Source organism: Bactrocera dorsalis, chromosome 4, assembly GCF_023373825.1.
Source record: "Bactrocera dorsalis isolate Fly_Bdor chromosome 4, ASM2337382v1, whole genome shotgun sequence".
In the NCBI taxonomy this organism is placed as follows: domain Eukaryota; kingdom Metazoa; phylum Arthropoda; class Insecta; order Diptera; family Tephritidae; genus Bactrocera; species Bactrocera dorsalis.
Genome location: NC_064306.1, coordinates 72,280,169 through 72,299,800, shown reverse-complemented (window position 1 = coordinate 72,299,800; position 19,632 = coordinate 72,280,169). Strand labels below are relative to the sequence as shown.

At 36.9% G+C, this 19,632-nt stretch overlaps 1 protein-coding gene and 1 long non-coding RNA gene across 4 annotated transcripts in view; one reads left to right on the top strand and one right to left on the bottom strand.

The window, feature by feature from the left end:
* Positions 1-19,632, bottom strand: part of LOC105225548 (eye-specific diacylglycerol kinase) — a 198,359-nt gene that overhangs the window by 14,490 nt on the left and 164,237 nt on the right. For 2 of the 3 annotated variants that reach the window (XM_049455790.1, XM_049455791.1), the window contains exons 5-6: positions 3,531-3,669; positions 377-580 (exon numbers count right to left, since the gene is read on the bottom strand). In XM_049455790.1, coding sequence (XP_049311747.1) covers positions 377-580; positions 3,531-3,669 — 343 coding nt within the window. Of the gene's footprint in view, positions 1-376; positions 581-3,530; positions 3,670-7,908; positions 8,712-19,632 lie in introns of all 3 variants that reach the window. The other variant, XM_049455792.1, reaches the window with a different exon arrangement.
* Positions 14,952-16,536, top strand: LOC125778420 (uncharacterized). Its single transcript, XR_007422686.1, has 3 exons — positions 14,952-15,505; positions 15,575-15,714; positions 15,798-16,536. It is a non-coding gene; the product is annotated as an uncharacterized LOC125778420 (long non-coding RNA).

Sequence of the window (19,632 nt, the reverse complement as noted above, 5' to 3'; positions counted from 1 at the left end):
TGGGGCGTTTATTATGAAATTCCATGCAATCCGACGTACGTGCAGGGAAGCCATGGACAAGGAGCATTTCGCAAGGCGAGAGATATGTGGATATCCATGCAAGTTGTAGTAATAAGTAGTAATAAATATACTCAGCTCTTGGTTTGCTAATGCTAGTGGAATATTGAGAAGTACTTAAAATTAGCTAGAGACTATTAATTGCCCTGCATGGCCGAGTCGCCGCATTAAAGAGAAGCTGTGTCGGAATTAATTTGCTATTTTAAATTAATTATTTCGTTTAAAAGCTTTTGAGCTCGCTACTCGTAAGTATTTCATGGCTTTAAATGTGTGTGTTTGTGAAATTAATTAAATCTATATTTGCGGTGATTGCACTCACCTTGCCGCACTGCTTGCACTTGCCCTTCTCCATTTTGCGATGCACCCAGTGATGGTGCGTCGTGGACTGCTCCCGGTATTGTCTTACGCCCACGTCCCGAAATGTTGGCTTACACGCTAATTGAGTCTTTTCATTGACGATTGGAATGCAATTTTGATGCGCAATTAATTGGCAAGCCGAGCACTTCATGCGTTGACCACTTTTCTGTCATTCAAAAAGGAAAACAAATTTATAATTATAATAATATTAAATGAATACTGTAAATGAAATGACACGATTTAATATTGATGCATAAAGTACACTTCAATGCGTACAGGTGTATGTGTGAACACATAAAACACAAGGCAATGCGAATATGAGTGTATGCTTATGTGTGGTAAATAAGTGAATGTGAAAAGGTTTTAAAATCGATGAGTTGATTTTTGACCGCGAAAAGTTACATAAAGTTACATTACATGGTAATTAGCTTAAAGCAACTTTATGGTGTTTTAATTCTTTAATACAGGCTTATTATAAATGTATAAATATATATAAATAGTAGTATGATAGTGAATGGAAATGAGTAATGGCATTATTAACATGACCATTTGCGCATATTTAAGATTTTAATTTACCAAAAAATATTAAAAATGAATTCAGTTTAAAAGAGAAATTAATTTATCATGAATAAGAAAGCTTAAAATCGAAAGCAGGCAAATTAAAAACATTAATTTAATTTAAACTTGTTTCAAATTGAAATGATTAAAACCAAGTCCGCACGTATTGCAACTTGAAATTGAAGTTTGCATACTTTCTGCATAGAAGACAAACTTTTCTTAAATGTACCTGTTTGAAGCGAATTATCAAATGCCTAACTATTGGACGTCGTTAATGTGCTGAACACATAAAGAGCGGCAGACTTCAAGCGACATCTGTCAAATATTAAAGTACACACGTTCTTAAGGACACAGTTATATAGTCTTGCAGCTGTCTAAATAACTGTGTATTTTAATATTTGAGAGACGTCACTTGAAGTCTGTCGCTCTAAAGTACAATAAATAAAATAGTAAGAATAAATTAAAATGTAGCAGCTCAGTTCAATCAGTTTACATTTTAAAGCGTTTTTCTTAAAACTATATTTTTTAAATTTGCCTGAAAGATTACTCGCTGATTTTTCTGCAGGTTCGGTGTGTAGTTCTCCTTACAATGGCTTATCAGTTTTCTCATCAAAAATCAAGAAATGGCATGCTAAAAATTCCCCGAATTTTGGGTAAAATTATAGAATTTTTTTTTAATTTTTTCTACCGTACAACAATATTTTCTAATATAGAAATTTTTTTAAGTACGTAGAAGGCCGGAATCACTTCAGCAGTGTAAAATCTTTTTTTCGGTGCCGTCGGAATTTGCGCATTATTCAAAAAGTATTGAATTTTTTTCTTAAAACTTTGTACTGCGGTTTGCGAAAATTTGCATAAATAAACCATTAAAATGTTAAAATAATTGATACAGTAGTTTTAAGTCGAAAATCCTTCGTCGGACCACTCTCTCAGAGAGAATAAGAGGTACGAAAGTGTGTTTAAGAGTGTAATGCGGTGATCAGTTTGTTCAGTTCTGATGGGTATGTTGAACTTTACTTTTCTTTCTGAAAAATTAATTAATTATCACGAACTTTAAATGCTTCCAAGTGCAGCAAGGGGCCTTGCAAATTTTATATTTCGATTAGTTTCCTCTCGAAGAGATGCACGAGAAAAATATTGAATTTAATAAAGTTTACAAAGTCATAAAATTAACACTCTTGAAACGTTAACGATGCCAATAATATAACAAATTTCTGTTAAGTTGTACAAAAGCTACACAATTATATAAATAATAAAAAAATATGAATTTTCCGACTTATAGTGACTTACATTCATTATAAAATTTATTAGAGACAATATTGCCTTAAGGGGTTAAATACAGTTAGAATTTTCAAAAAATCTTTTTTTTATTTTAATTTAGTAATGTATTTATATTTAAGAATACACAAAAACAAAATTCATTTCGTTCTGGTGAATATTTTCGAAGTTACACCCAAATTTGAAATGACCTTTCAGAATGCTTGGCAGTACTTTCTAAACTTTAAACACGTTTTTCTCAAAATAGTGTTTCAAAGTTGGTGACCAACTCGAAAAGGGCTAAACCGAGTCTCAAATTTTAACACGAGCTTCTTAAATATATTTTTTAGCAATTAATCGAAGATTTTTTCAGAAGAAGTGTCTAAAAATGTATTTTTCAGTATTTTTTTTGACCCACCCTAATATACATACATACATTTTTACCTTACCGAAAACAAGCGTACACACTACATTATACTCATTTTAAACGGGTGCAAAGTAGCTATGTATGTAGTCTTGGTATCTTATACTTTTGCCACTTAAAATATTACTGTAATAAATTAGCAAGTATGTGCTTGCTCAAATATGCTATTACATGGAGATATGTATGTGTGAATGTGTGCTTACAAGTATGTATGTCTTCCTTTTGTTTCGTGCGTGAGCAAATTTGCCGAATGAGAATAGAATTTGTTGCAATAATGATGATTATGAGTATACGCGATGCGAAGTGAAAAGAGAGCTCGTGGCCGTGAATGTGTGAGTTCATTGATAATAGCGTTTAGCATGCGTGCGGGCGCACATTCATGCATACACACCAAAATGCTGAAAATATCCTAATGTATGCCAGAAGTCACACACACACACAAGCGCGCACACTTTGGCGAAAGTTTCGCATATTCCGCAAATTGAAGGCTGTCAGTGTGTGTGTGCACGTGTGTGCGCGATATTGTAATGTGCGTTAAGCATGCAATAAATGAATTACACGCAACAATTTTGTAATTGATTTAAAGTGTTTTGCGCCTGCGTGGGAATTCGCGCTCTACAAGCATTTCAATTAATTAAATTTAACGCTCTCAGCCCAATTAGCGCTACTGTCGGAAAATTGCGTTGCTTATTTTTAAAATTTTCGCATAATTAGTTACTGCAGTGGGCTATAAATAACGAGTGCTCCAAGAGAGAGATAGCCTCACGGTAAATAATTAATTTTAATACAATTAAAACACCATTTATGCTTTATTTAAATGTGCATAATAACTGAAATACTCGTGTCTATGTATGCGTGTGTGTGTTGTAATACTCACAATGCACTCCTCGTTTAAGCAGCAAAGATCGCCGGACGCCGACGTGGGCTTCCAGAAGTGTTCTCCCTGCACCGCGTTCTCGGTCCAGTCGGGCACAATCCGAATCGGCCGTCGGGCATTACTCGCTGACGCAGAACGTCTGCAATGACATAGAAAGAAAAAGAAAGAAAAGAAAATATTTTAATAATTGCATGCTTAGCTACATATATTGTGAATGCTTAAAGCACCCTAAAATAGTTCGACAAGAATGTTGCAAGGAGACTGCGCTTTCATGCGGCATTTCAGCCTTAAAGTTGGCTGAATGCCGCAAATAAACATTTATATAAAAGTTCTGGAAATTTGCCCAAAATATTATGTGTATTCATATCATGCGCATGTGTGGGCGGCCATAGAACGCCCCTAAGTAGGCAATTAAACTCAAATGTTTTATCGTTTGCTTTCTGAAAGGGTTATCAAAATCCAAATTTTAACTTTCGAGAAAGACGCTTTTGAAGTTTTCATAATAACGGCATATGCTGTCTTCACTCAGAAACTATTGGGAATAGAAACTTTGACCAAATACTAGGTTGTTCAAGATGTTTTGTCCTTCGATAAGAGAGGGTGTTGCTACTAGCCCAAAATTTTTTTAGTTTTGTTGGTACACTCTTCATATGAACGTACATATGTATGAGAAGTTTCATTTCAATATGTCAATTCATTCATTGTTTACAGGCCATTTAGTGTCGCCGTGTCACAATATTTTTTTACAATGGAAAAAATTTAATATCGTGCAGTGATCAAATTCTTATTTTTGGAAGCTGTAGCACCAAAAGAAGTTGACGTACGAATGTTAAAAATGTATAGTGATTATTCAGTGTTAGAACTGTAGAAAGATGGGTTGCTGAATTTAAACGTGGTCGTACAAACCTTGAAGGCGATCCACGTTTAGGACGTCCAAAAAGCGCATCAACACCAGAAATCTTAGCCAAAATACAGGATATGGTTTTGGAAGATCGGCGATTGACTGAGAGAGATTTAGTAGAGGTTCTACACATCTCATTAAGCAGTGTGAGCCATATTTTAAGTGAAATTTTCGGTTTTAGAAAGCTGTGTGCACAATGGGTGGTGGAACAAAAACACATTCGAATGAGGCTTTCTCAGCAACATTTGGAGCGTTTTAAAAAGGATAAAATTGATTTTCTTCACTGTGGACGAGACTTGGGTCCTTATCATGATCTTGTGAACCTGGTTATTCGGCTTCGAAACGAATCCGTGTACGGAAATCGGTTATGGCATCAGTTTTTTGGGATGAGAGAGGAATTTTGTGTCTGAATTATTTGCAAACTGATAAAACAATTAATTATGAATATTATTGCAGCCTTTTGGACCAGTTGAAGGAAAAAATTCGTGAAAAAGACCCGGTTTGCAGAAGAACAAAATCCTTTTTCATCAGGACAATACACCGTGTCACAAAAGCATGGCTAAAATCCATGAATTAAAGTTCGAATTGTTGGAGCACCCACCGTATTCACCAGATTTGGCCCCAGCGACTTCCATTTGTTTCCAGAACTCAAAAAATATATGCATGGCAAGCGTTTTTCATCAAATGAAGAGATCATAACGGCTGTTGAATCGTATTTTGCAGACCTTCCGGATTCTTACTTCAGGGATGGGATCCACAGATTGGAGGATCATTGGAGCAAGTGTATTAATGTTCAGGGAGATTATACTGAATAATAAAGTGTATTTTGAATCATAAAATTGTGTTTTTCTTATCAAACGACAAAACTTATTGAACAACCTGGTAACTGGGGCTGAACGGACCTTGCTGAGAGTACGAAATTTAACAGATTTCATGTGGTCTTCTCTGGTTAGAAGGATCACACATGCATATTGTAGATTAAGAGGTAGTAAATGATTTTTAAATTAATTTATATCTTTCATTTTAAACTATTTATAAAAATTCTTTAATTGAATGCATATTCAAAGCAAATAGTTCTAAATCGACACAAATTTATACACCAAAGCCAATATGACTTTACCACAATTGCATCGCTATATGTATATTACTTTGCGCACAACAATAACAATAACAAAAAGCTCATCGTTTTTCATCGCTCATGCCCGCTGGACGACATTTTGTCGTTTATGAAGGCAAAGTGAAAATTAAAAGTTGCACAAAAGGAAAATAATAAACAGAAAACACAATAATGCGAGCATTGCCATGACAGAGCCGTTGGAATGTGATGCGAAACATGAGCCACTTTCATGGAAGACACGCAAATGGGACACTCGGATGGACAGTTGGACAACCGAACAACTGCATACTGGGCAAAGGGGTAAACCGGAAAGCCGGCGAAAGAAGTTGCCTGCCAGCGGAGTGCTTTTCATGTATGTGTGTGCCTGTGCGCCCTAGCACTTTGACACACACACTCGCATAATAAATGCGTGTTGGCCATGCAACCTGTAGCCTTGCGCTCTGCCATTGTTGTGAATGTGTGAGTGGGTGAGGGTGGCGGTGGTCCATCACTCCGTCATTTCGTCATTGTCGCTTTGTGTGTTCGCTTGTTATTGTTGATGTTGCCAGTTATCGTCACCAGCACCGGCAACGGCAGCAGTCAACGCATTGCTAATGTCTTTCCGCTGTCACCGCCTGTTTGGATCTGTGTGTGTGTGTCGTTTTTGTTTAGCACAAATACAGCTTGGGTTCTGCAATAATGCGATTTGACAGAAACGGCTTCCACTTGTGTTCTCGTCGCCATTTTTTATTCGCTTTTGTGCACTTTTTTGCATGTGCATGAAAATGCAGGAGCATTTGTGTTGTCGTGCATCTCAACAACAACAAGTTGACAGGCATTTCTTTATGAGATTTGCATAAATTTGACACTTTTTTCTCATTCACGTTGAGTAAAATTGATTCAGTGGGGGAGGGTGTTGGATTAGTTATGTTTTCAATGCTTTCCCGTCTTTCGCAGTTTTTCTGTGAGTGTGAGCGCGAAGTTGTTTTTAGTTTAGTAATCGCACTCTCCTCTAGAAGGAACTTTCCGTCGTGTGAATCTTTTTGTAACCAGTTTGTAGGTTAATAAGTTCTTGTATCGCTATCGAAATTTGAATTTAGTCTTTCATAATCGATATTAGAGATATTAAAAATATGAGCTTCAATAGATACTTTGTTTCTTCTGAACAAGTACTGTCCAGTAGTCACTGTCTAACAAAAAAAAAATTAAATTCGGGGAAGTTGAAAAAAAGCTGCTGTTCAAAAATGCTGCTGTTCAAAAATGAATAATGAAGAAATTCGCTATATTTTGAAATGTTTATATAAACAAGAAAAAACCTTAACTTCGGCTGCACTGAAGCTAATATATCCTTCACAGTGTTTTAGTAACTATATGTTTAGTTTGTATGGAAGCTATGTATATGCTATAGTAATCCGACCTGAACATTTTTTTCGGAGATTATATTTCGTGAAGATACCACGTCAAACACGAACGTTTTCCATACAAGCTCTTGATCATTCAGTTTGCATGGCAGCTATTGCTATAGTTAACCGATCTGAACAATTTTTTCGGGGATGTTGCCTTGAAAAATTATCTATACCGAATTTCATGAATATATCTTGTCAAATGCAAAATTTTTCCATACCAGCACTAGATTCCGATCGTTCAGTTTGTATGGCAGCTATATATTATAGTAGTCCGATGTCGGTAGTTCCGACAAATGAGCAGCTTCTTGAAGAGAAAATGACGTTTGCAAAATTTCAAAACGTTATTTTAAAAGCTGAGGGACTAGTTCGTACATATACAGACAGATGGACAAGTTTGATTAGAAATGCGAAAAAACTTTTTCGACTACCCAATATATGGAAGAATAGTTCATAACATAATTGTTTAAAATGGTGAAATAATTGTTTGAGGAAATTTTTAAGTTACGGACACTTTCCTCAAATTTAGAATTTTTCAGACTTTATCCTGAAGAGATGTGATTATTCAACATTTCCGAGTAATTTGGCATATGCACCACATAATTGTTTAAAAATGGGCGCTCTTTGCATTAAACTATGCACTTCCGCGCAGATTTTCCTTATTTAAATGCAACCGTGGTCTCTCACCACACACCTTAAATAACGGTTAATATTTATTTATTTTATCATAGAATTTCCGTAAACCTTTGTGAAAGTTACTACTGAATTTAATTTAAAATTTTCTGCCCATGACAAAGGTCTTAGGTTCTATCTCATGCCGTGCATATTTTGTTAATGATTTTGCATTGACAAATAGTCTTGATACCCAAAGGTGGCACCATGCAGTGGGCACACTCGCACCTGTCACAAGTACATACACGCATATATTCCATGCACGTATGCGAGTACTTCCTTCCGCTTGATATCGATCTCACTTACCGCTTCCGCCACGTGCCCAACGAATCCATTTTCCGCTGACGAAATGCCGCCTTGCGTTGCATGCCAATGGACGAGCGTCGGAAGCGGCGTAGCAGCGGTGCACCGCTGTTCGTCGAATCGACCGTATGACTTGATTCAGACTCACTGCCATCGTCCGCGTCCTTACAACGACCGCCGACGCCACCACCATCAGCACTGTTGTCGGCGTCGTCGTCGCTGCTCTCGTCCTCGGACTCGGTTTGCTCACGTACGGCGTGCAGCAGTTGCTCCACGGACATCGTGTCGCTGTGGCTACTCTCGCTGTCGCCTTCGCAGTTCAGATACGAAATAAACATTGCTGCAGTCTGTGTCCACTAATGGGATTGCGATTAGGTGCGAGTACCCGTGCGGCGCACTCACTGGCAGGGAGGAGCGGGGTACTAAGCAGTGGTAAGTTGGTAAATTCGTGTATTGGCAAGTTTCAAGTTAGTTGGCGAGTTGTTGTTCTTGTTGTTGTTGTTGTTGCCGCCGGTGGCATGCGGCTAACACTTGTTGTTTGGCTGACCTCAAACACTACAATTTAATGTGCGGTTTATTGTTTTCGTTTTTGTTTATGTGCTGATATTGTTTGTTGTTGTTGTTTAGCTATTTGTTTTCGCGTTCCGCCTCAGCTGTTGCTTAGTGATGTGGAGTATTCACTTCTCAAATGTTCCACTAAATTGTTGTCATTATTTGTCACTTGTTTATTTGTTTTTTTTTTTTTTTTTATTTTGTGTTGTTGTTGTTGTTTTTGATCTCTATCTGTTTTTTCTGTTTTATTTTCACTGGAAAGTCATTTAAAATTCATTAATTTCCGTGCCAGTCAGACTGAGTATTCACATTTTTTTATCTTTTCCCCACTTTTGACAAGGTCATTCATCGATGTTTGTTTTTCTCACAAATTTTACGAGTATTTATTCGCACACATTAAGTATTTATTTTTGATTTGCCTATGTATGTGCTCTAACGGTATGTTCAAAACAAAAACCGTGTGTGCTTTAGCCACAGCAACATTAAATAGAATAGCAATTTTATACCCGGGAGACACCTGCTTTGCCATGTCATTTTCGTTACCGTTATACGAGGTGCGAGACAGATATATGCATATAGTATATGGCAATAGATAGTGACAATAGAACAATAGAGAGGTGTGCGGAAGTCGAAAGTAACTATTTCAGGCATTACCAAGGGTAAGGGGACCACTTTTCGAAAAGAAAAGCGATAGGTTCACAACGTCGAATTATTATTAATTTCTATCAAAAATTGTACTTCATATGAATTTGATTTGTATCATACTATATAGCTTGGAACACCGTTTGAGGAATGGTTCGTGCATTTGTTAACAATATGTCCCGTTGCCAGAAGCTCTAAGAAGGTGAGAGTACTGCGGCATCGCCAGCAAGTTGTAAGTAGTCTTGTAGCATTTAGCTAGAATGATTGGTCCATTACTTGCTGATGGTTTTCAGTAAATTATGCCCGTTATTTAGAGAGTTTGAATATTAAACTCGTATGTGTGCCGTGCATATAGCCAAAGCTAACCAGCGACACAATGTATTCCTACTTTAATTGTTTTGGTTACATTTTTAGTTGTACAAATAATTATAAAAGTGTGTTTGCATGTTTGTCTGTCTGCGTTTACTGTAATTACATCTTATCAACACATCGGTCTTATCACCACCCCCATTATCTATCACATGCTCAGTGGACGGAAATATATACAGATTCCACAACGCCGCTACGTAGTTGCAATCACTGTGTTTCCGTGTCTGTTAAATTTATGATACTAGTTAAAGCTCTGCTGTGTCTCGGCAATCAGTTGACTCGAGACATTTCGAAATACAAATTTTCAACGATTTCGCTTCCGGGACTTTGCATATTTCAGAATGAGTGAAATTAACTAAGATTACTCCCCTTCCACAACCCCAGTCGCATCGTAAATAATCGATTCCTCTGGGTTAAAATACTGGAAAGACCGCGAGTGAATTGCTTACGATTCGCCTTCGCTTCATTTGCTGCTTAATGCCGCGTTCATAATTGCGCTGGCCGTCGAGCAGGAAAAAGGGCAACAACAACAAGCAAAGTGGATAATTCGTAGTGAAGTATATAGCTTGCCACACATCCACGGATGCGAATGCTGTCTAATCAAGGAAAGTAAATAATGAGTGCGTTGCTCAAACAGCAAGCCAAAGGAATTCCTCCGGCGTCGCCCGGCTGTCTGCTAATAAAACCGAAAATAATTACTGGAATTCGTTGCCTGTTTACTTCAACTTGATTTTTTTTTATGAAATAAACAAACATTCAGACATATGAGTATGAATGTAACTTAAGGCATTTGCCGAGCCATACGATTGGAAATTGAGATGGCCTGTTCAGTGGAAATACAATATTTTCCTTTTTTAGAAAATTTTGTTTGGCAGTGGATACTCATACATATTCACACAAACTTTCGGAAAAACTATCTCACACTTATTTTTGGTTTGGAAACGGTCATTAAAATGGTTTTCGTGAATATTTTGCTACGTTCTTAGCGTAGACTTTACGCGTACATTTGAATAATGTGCTTTTAACGAAGGAATGATAACCGACAGAGATTCATTACTGATTTCAATACTTCCCATCAACACACAATCAAATTGGAAATCATTACTTTCTGTTGTTGTTGTGTTTTGTTGCACTCCTGCCTTTTTGCTGTTGAACACACCTCGGTCCTTGCCATTTATTGGGCGAAATGGTGAGAACAATTTATTATTTGTTTTGAGAGTTTTTTTCACAGCTCGTTCGTTTGTCGCGACCCACCTTCAACTTGACTCAAACACACGTCGCTTAAATGACAGCGCAATAAGAGCGAAATGTCAAAATGACAATTGGTGCGTTTGTTCGCGTAGTTTGCCAAAGCAATCAACTGCGACGCATCGCCGTAATCGCTGCCGTCGCTTTTTTGTTTTTGTTTTGGTTTTTTTGGACAAAGAATTGACTTTATGCCAGCCAGCGCTTTGCCTTTGTTGTTGTTGTGGTTGCGTCGCAGCAAATGCTTTCGACATGACTGACACAATAGGCGGCGACGGTGCTGTTATTTAGGCGTGTCATGTGCGTCACAAAAATACTCGTGCGTACGTACACGCACACACACACACACACACACACAAATACGTAGAAGTTGAAAAAATGCGGGACGCGAAAAAAATTAAAAAACAAAAAATGCAAAAACACCAATACATGAGTGTTAAATGGGAAAAAATATTTCTGAACGCTTTTGAATTGAGCTGTTCCTCTCGGATTCGAGTTTTATTCGTCCGCCTGTGTTAGCCCGGTATTTATGGGTGGGCGGGAAAAGCACCAGCAATGTGCGAGTGACAGTTTTGACATGCTCTTGGCTTGTCCGCCCAACATTTCAACCTCAAATGGCCCAGGCTTGTACCAGAATTGACTCCATTTAGAATTTGCTCTTTTTCTCAAAATTCCTTCTGACACCATGTTCCGACGCTTATCCTGCCAAATTGTGTCTATGGAGTGCAGCAGACATATAAATCCAATATTTCCTTTGGGACGAGCTTATATGTATATGTAAGTATAGCTAACGTACATACATGCATGGAATAATGTTGAAAGAATTTTGTATTCTCTATTTTCAAACATTTAATTCACCAGCAATAAATAGTAGAGCTCTTATTTCAACGAAGAATCGATTTGTATCTGCTTTTGCTGCTCTATACATACATAGAAGTAGATATTTGCATACAGACATATTTACATATGTATGTACCTGTACATGTAAGTACGCTCTCATTCATTTGCGTCAGATTAATTTTATCTTCAAAGCAAACTATTTTCGAATTTTCTATAGTGGATTATGCAACGGTATTTAGTAGGCTTTCGTGAATAGCATATATTTATATGTATGTATGTATGTGTTCAAATAGATTCCAATGAATGTCCTAGTAGATAGCTTTGGTGTATTTGTTGCATTTACAGTTTAAAAAGCTAAATTATTCAGCTTTGTTTGTTGCTTTTTATGCTCAATGAAATTAATTGAAAAGCCAATTTGTTAGGGTCTCTGTGATGAATTGATTAATTTTGAATAAGTTGTCAGTTTGCACGTTGTTGTAAAGCGATTCATCAGCACATCGAATTGATAAGCGAATGTGTGTGTGTTCTTATTGATTAAATGAAAAGGCTTCATTTGTTTGAAAAGAAAATAAATAAAGAGGACATGACTTTGGGAAGAAGACAATGAAGAGTTGCATAAATAAAGCAGCAAAAATAAAATGTGATTTTAATAATGAAAATATTTTTAATCAAGAATGTTACTATTAAAAATTTATTTGACAATTTTTTGCAAAATTTTATTTTCAGTTGAATTATTTGGAAAATTTTCCGAATAACTTGGTTTCCAGGTTTGCTGACATAATTTGAGGTTTGAATGGTTTTCAACCTCATTCTGAGCGACTGACGAACATTCGGAGTTAAAGTACTGAATTATATTGTTGTCAGCTAAACTTTTTCATGTGACCGGATATGAATTAGAGATGCACCGATTGGTTGAAGTACAATCCACATATACGAATATTGAATGCATGGATGTATGTGTATACCAAATAAATAATTCAATACTTGTTCCATTTGTTAATTCTTCAGATATGGTTGCGAATGTCTGATTGTACGCGCAGGAAAACACGTAGGCTTCTTCATTACGTTGTCTTTCCACAGCATTTTACTTGTGTGCATAGCTAATCGCTTGAATTATTTGTTGTAGCTTAAGCGTTTTCCCCAACGAGCGAGATAAATATAGCAGCATGGGTGTATGAGTGTTTGTGCGCCTGGAATTAGGCCGCTGTTATTTGCTATAGATTTCTAATATTTTCCGAAGTTAAACAAATGAAAAGGTTATAGGGTTTATAGGGACTACACTCGATGATAACGTGATATTAAAAATATATGTAGGACTTGTAATTCAGTTAACTGATTTTGAACTTTATACATGTAAAGGGTATTTAATAAGGCAATAAGAAATATAATGAACACCCACGTGTTGAGAAGTCTGAATTTGCTCTTGCAGACAATGGTTTAGGACTGTGTGAAACAGTTGATCTAATCGTTATTTTTCTTGCATTAAGAAGTTGTAATCGCTTGCTATCATATATTTATAAATGTATCTTTCATATATTGAATGGCAGCCAGCTCTTTCACAAATTCGACACAAAATACTTGGAAACCTTCAGGCACCAAACTTTGAATGGCAGTCCACAAAATACGGAACGGATATAAGAAGTTTCATTGAGAGCACCAAATGGTTAGCGCGCAGCGATGAAACGGGTTAGTAACATTAGAAGGTCCTATGACAGCGCATCCAGTGCTAAATGAGTCCATGGTGTCAGCACGGCTACGTAACTACCTACCTTTTTTATATCAGTTAGTAGCTGATAGATGGACCCATGTGTACAAGTTTACGCAAATGAAGAAATTTCTCTGAGCGTCATTCACTTGGGAGTGGCCAGAAACGATTTTTTACATATGGCTCAATCAGCTCACCACTTCCAGTCTTAGATCAAGTATCCTCTGGGTGGCCAAAAACCACCCTTTTGAAATAAAGTGAGAAGGCAAAACATCCTCTCCCCAGACTTGTGCGCAGGGTTTGGGACCTGCCACGTTAAAACCCTACCAATGAAAAGGAAACAATAGCCTGCTGTTCTAAAATCGGCCATAACCGTGTAAGCGTTGTCTCCGCAATAAAGAAGTTGTTCGATTCTCCACTCTCCAATGCTTGGTAAATCGATTTTCGATTCGTTGTGACTATATTTTTCAATGCATCTTTCAGTGTCAGTCCCAATACAACAGAAAATTCTTTAGTAATAGAAAATCGATTTCTCTTCAAGACCAGTTGTATCATAGTAAAATAGTGTCGGTTCTTAAATTTTGACTTGCAAAGTAAGTAAGTGCGCATGAAGCCTTCTTTCGTTTCAAGAGCACAGCTTGTCGCTTTGCATTCAATTGGCTACAAATCAAATTCAATTATCAGCGTTCTGCAATTATTGCCGATGACTATTGGCATACAAAAGCGTGGCTACATCCAACAGCCCACCTTGACTCCCTTCACTACACTTCCACGCTAGTTATTGTTGTTCATTTTAGTATGTGCTTTTGTTATCGAAATTGAGTTGTTGTTTATTTTCCCATTTTGGCTGCAGATCGTAAATTAGTTTGAGCAGTTTTACCGTTTATTAAGAAAGAGCAGAGTGGATTTCGATTATCTTGTAATCGGATACGAACAGTGGTTGCTGTAGCCTTGAAAAACATAATATTAAATAATATATATACGGAGTGACCGGAATAATAAAGCAATTTAAAAAGTATGTTGGCTGCTCAAATGATTTCAGCAAGAATTTACTATATCGTGCTCTATGTACATAATATGTGTATAATTAGGTACTAAGCAAGCTCCGCAGGGTAAGAATATAAACAACTCATTGCTGCTACATTAGTTTTACTCTTTATGTCCATGTGCCTCGCCTCTAGATGCTAGGTCGTACTATCTTTACCAAAAAAGGGTTGTGCGTAAATATTATTAAATTCACCTTGTTAATTTTGTTGAACCACTTGCGTGCTCATTTATTTTACTAGAGAGCAGCGCCCAAACATAGCGAGCACAGACATGGTGAATTGAAGGCGTCAATTACACTACTCAACAAATCTCAGAAAAAGAGCTAAGAGGACAGTGTGAGTATTCGACAGGTCCTTATTACGAATTTGTGTTCAAAAATTTTTCATCACGTACATCTATTTTTGCCATTTTAGTAAATGATGCTGGTTTGATGTCTACACCCCTTGACTACAACACAAAATTCATACGTGTTAGGATAATTTTTCCTATCAACCCAAAATTGGCAAGAAGCAGCTTCTAACATCACCGTCGCAAAATCGCTGTAAACTAGTGTTATTAGTCCTCTACGAAATCTTCTAATTTGCAACGCACTTTCCATTAAATATTCGGCTACGAAGCTCATCAAGCTAAAAGCTGCGAAAGTGTGTACTTAACCCTTCTGCTATGTTTGGGTCAATTTGACCCAATTTTCAGTAAAACTCGTCGAAATTCGCGTGTTAGTCTAGTCGTATTGTATGGATTCTTCTTCTATTTGTTAACTGCAGTAAAAGGAATAGATAAATATGAAAATTAAAATAATATCTGTTTTTTATGTTGCTGGAGGATGCCAAATGTAATTTCATTACACTTATTACGTTGTTGGGTCAATTTGACCCACCTAGTATTTTGAAACATTTTGCCGTTTATTATTACATCACTCGATCAAAAACGCCGACAAAGAAAGCTAGTTATCGGAAAGCGAGTATATTTTGCGCAGCTCTATGTTTATATATTCTCGATAAATTTATAGCCTTTTCGAAAAAGGGGAACTCCCGTTTTATGCACCTGTGAACAGAGTAAGTGTCGATTGTTTGCTTAGTTAGTAATGGCAGACCTATTTTTCGGGCCACAATGAGCTTGGAAAGACAGGGATGAGAGAAGACAGCGTGATAAATTAGCACCTATAAGAAACATTTGGGATCAATGGAATCGACAGCTCAGGTCATATTATCACTTACATGAAAATGTAACAACAGATGAGGGGTTAGTACCTTTTCCTTGTCGTTGCAGCTTCAGGCAGTACATTCCATCGAAGCCCGCAAAATACGGCTTAAAAATATGGGCTCTATGTGATTCAAAAAGCAAGTATGCCTGGAACATGGAAGTTTATTTAGAACGGGCAAGAAATACGCAACCGGAAAGGAACCAAGGTAATGCATTTATAAATTGGCTTTTTGTATGTCTCAAACCTATGTACAGTATAAATAAACCGTCTCTATACAAATATTTTTAGGTGAACGTGTTGTTCTATCCCTATCAGAACCCCTTCCCAGAGGTCACACTATTACTTGCGATAACTTTTTTACGACGTAAAATCTCGCCGTTCAGCTACTTCGCAGGAACATTACTTTAGTCGGTACAGTGAGGAAAAATAAGCTTTTTTTGCCACGAGAAATTGTCGACATGAAGGAAAAGAACATTTTAGAAAGCAAATTTTTATTTACGGAGAATGTAACTATTGTATCGTACGTCTCAAAAAAATACAAAATTGTTGTAGCATTGAGCTCCCTTCACCATTCTCCACTTGTTGATGAGGGTGACAGAAAAAAACCTGAAATAATACCTGACTATAATAAAACAAAAGCTGGTGTGGATGCGCTTGATAAGCTGGTTGCTAACTATACATGTAAACGTCAGACCAAACGTTGGCCAGTTGCCCTCTTTTCGAATATGTTAGATTTATCGGCATATAACGGATACGTAATATGGACAGAGATAAATCCCTCATGGAACACCAACAAGCTTTATAAGCGAAGACTTTTTCTTGAAGAGCTGGGAAAGCAAATGGTCGAACCAAATATTGTCCGCAGAGAGAGACTGCCGCGAGGAATCGCTGCTAAGAATATAGTAAAAAATATTCAAGAAAACTCCAAATCTGCAGAAGAAGCGTCTACTTCTAATATTTCTGCCAGAAATGAATACACCAAAAAACGACAGCGATGTTTCTTCTGTCATCAAAATCAAAAAATTTGTTTGCAAGGAACACAGCACCTTAGTTTGTGAAAATTGCCGTTAAAACATACATATCTCAAGTATTTTCTACAATTAACATACACTTAACTTGATTCAATTAAAAAAATATGAACTCCTTCAATAAAATGGTGTTATTAGTGGAGTTTTTATAAGTGGGTCAAATTGACCCAAAACACTATATGTGTAATTTTTTTCTAACATAGCAGAAGGGTTAAAAAAGTAATTCAATTAATTTGCGAATTCTTCGACGAATTAAATATGCACACTCAAGTGAAATTAATTTCACCTTGGCAATTCGACTAACCCGCTAGGCATAAGCGAGTCTCCTTTGATTATTTATTTGGCTATTAAGTAAAAATCTATATAAATTTTGAATTGTGCTTATGCAAATAACGGTAAAGGTCAATGAATTCGAGAAATAATAAATGATGCCATAAGATAAATTGTGAATATTAGCGAGATTTCAGCGAAATGGCAGCCTCGGCGTCAAGCTAATTAAACACCCTAAGCGCTGAGCTCGATGCGTAAAGCGGTAGACAGTTTGACAAACAGCAATCTATAACTTTAATATGCTATTAACGGCAGAAGGATTGGAGCGAACGCGGCAAAGAAGCCTAAGAACGACAGAAGTGAGCGAACAGTGAGGTTAAAATGGCTGCTGGTGGCTGACGATGAAGGATTTTCAGCCGAAGTATTTGTGTAAGAAATAAGGTCTCACCTTTTATGTAAAATCAGTCGGTTTCGACGCTCTTCTAGTGACTTCTAAGTGAGTTTGTCAAAAAAAGTGAAAACTTTGCAGACAGAGCAGAAAATGCTCAGATTAAAGGAAGAACAATTTTAGGCTGCTTAAACTTTAAATTCCTCAAAATGTGTGTGTGTCTGTCTACAACAGTACTTTGGTTTGTAATGCCCGCGACATATGGGGATAAAGTTAAGTATGCAAGGACTAAGTAAATTTCGGGCCTTAATACGCATTGTATACTTCTTACACTGCTTGTATGTCCATATTTGTATGTTTGTGTATAAAAATTCCATTAAAAGTCACCTGAAGTATGCGCCCGTTCGCTTATTTTGAAAAACATTAAAATTCCTAAGCGGCGGTGTAAAGAACGGTAAATCGGTGCGCGTTTATTTTTAGAAACTTATTGTTATTTTTGTTTAAAATATTATTTTTTTTTTGCTTTCAAAGCGAGCAGCTTTCTAAAATCGTTCTCGCAGCACTCACATGAAAGCCATAGCAATTACAGCATTAAATTGTCGCTGTCGTCTAGTCCTGTCTACTCTGTCGCTGCCGCCGCCTCCGACGCTACTGCTGCTCTTGCCAAACTGACACTCTTTAGCACAAGTTATTGTTGTTGTTGTTGAGCTGTTCGCCAAATTTTGCGTTTTCCACCGTTTGACACTAAAAATATTGTATCGGGCATTTCGAATTTAAAACATGTGGTGTTTTCTTCTTTATTTATAATCGCAAGAAATAATTAGTATAGATGCGAATAGCTACAAGCATACACATACACACATATGTTTGTATAAATATATATTATGTCGTAGTACGTATGAGTAGCAAGCATGTGAGACGCTGACAACGTCGCCAAGTCGTGGTGGCAAAAATCACTCGCAATTGGTTTCTAACATATATGTACACACTAGAGCGGGCCGATTTTTTTCTATAAACCCCGTATGAGTGAAATGTTCTACGAATCATTCTGAACAACTTTGCTATAATGAGAAACACCAAAGTGGAAACGATGCTCATTGTCTTTTTAGATATCAAATGCATCGTCCAACATAAATTTGTTCTTCCTGGACAAACCTCAACGCCAAGCTTTACGTGAAAGTCCTCAAGAGACTCAAACCGACAAGACATCGCAGCCGATTGGAAGTTGCACCACGACAACGCTCCGGCTCACACCGCCTTTCTTGTGAACAGCTACCTAACCAAGGCTGGCATCCCAACGCTTCCGCAGCCGCCCTACAACCCAGATCTGGCCCTTGGGTTTTTTTTATTTCCTTGCTTGAAAAGGTCGATGAAAGGCAAGCATTTTGAGACGACAGAGGGGATCCAAGCAGAATGCACCTCGGCTCTCAAGGCTATTCCGGATAATGCCTTTCGTGACGCCTTCAATGCTTGGATATTGCGCTGGCAACGCTGTATCAATGCAGAAGGAGCTATTTTGAAAGTTTTTAAAGAATTGTAACGACTGGTTCAATTTTTTTTTTTAAACTGACTTAGTTCTATTACTTTCCGGACAAACCCTGTAGTTGTCCGATCTCGCAGATTCCGACAAATGATCAATAGAATATCAAAATGGACAAACGGACTAAATTTCATTCGGATATCTCAAAAGCTGAGGAAAAAAATTGTATGATCCCTAAAAACTTCGTCTTAAAAATCGGCTCGAAACCGGTTTTAGAACTAAAGTCTAGAATTAAAGGCAAGGTTGTTCAGTATTTTTTCCTTTTTTTGGAACCCTGTAAATTCATCCGCTCTTATACACACATATGTATATGAGTATGTTGTATATACAATGTATATGTATAGTATGTATATGTATTTATATGCGATTGTTCAAAAAATTTGAATTTCATTTTTGCATTATCTTTTCACAATATATATTTATATTTGTGGTATTTTGTTGAAAAAGCTTAAGTCGAGCTAAGCTAAAGTAGGTATTGTTAGTTGAAGTTACATTTTGGACCAATACTTTATCCATATTTTTCTCATAAACTGCAGCTTTCTATGCCAATAATTTAATAATAAATAAATGAAAAGACAAGTCTCGAAAAAATTAGTGCGAATAAACCAGATAGTTTTTATTAATTTAAGTTGACGTAGGCCATTTCAACAAAATGCCACAGTTGTGATTTGCGCATGCAGCAGGGGGTGGAATGGCACAGAGCAGGTGAAGTTCACGAAATCGTTGCAATTTGCGCCTCACCGAATATTAATATTTTATATTTTGAAATTAAAAATTTTACAACATTTTCTGCATTGTTTGCATTTATTCCAAATTTATAAAATCGCCACAAATCCAAAACTATCCCGAACAGTACAAAAAAAAATCAACGAAATGAGGCCAAAATAATAGAATTGA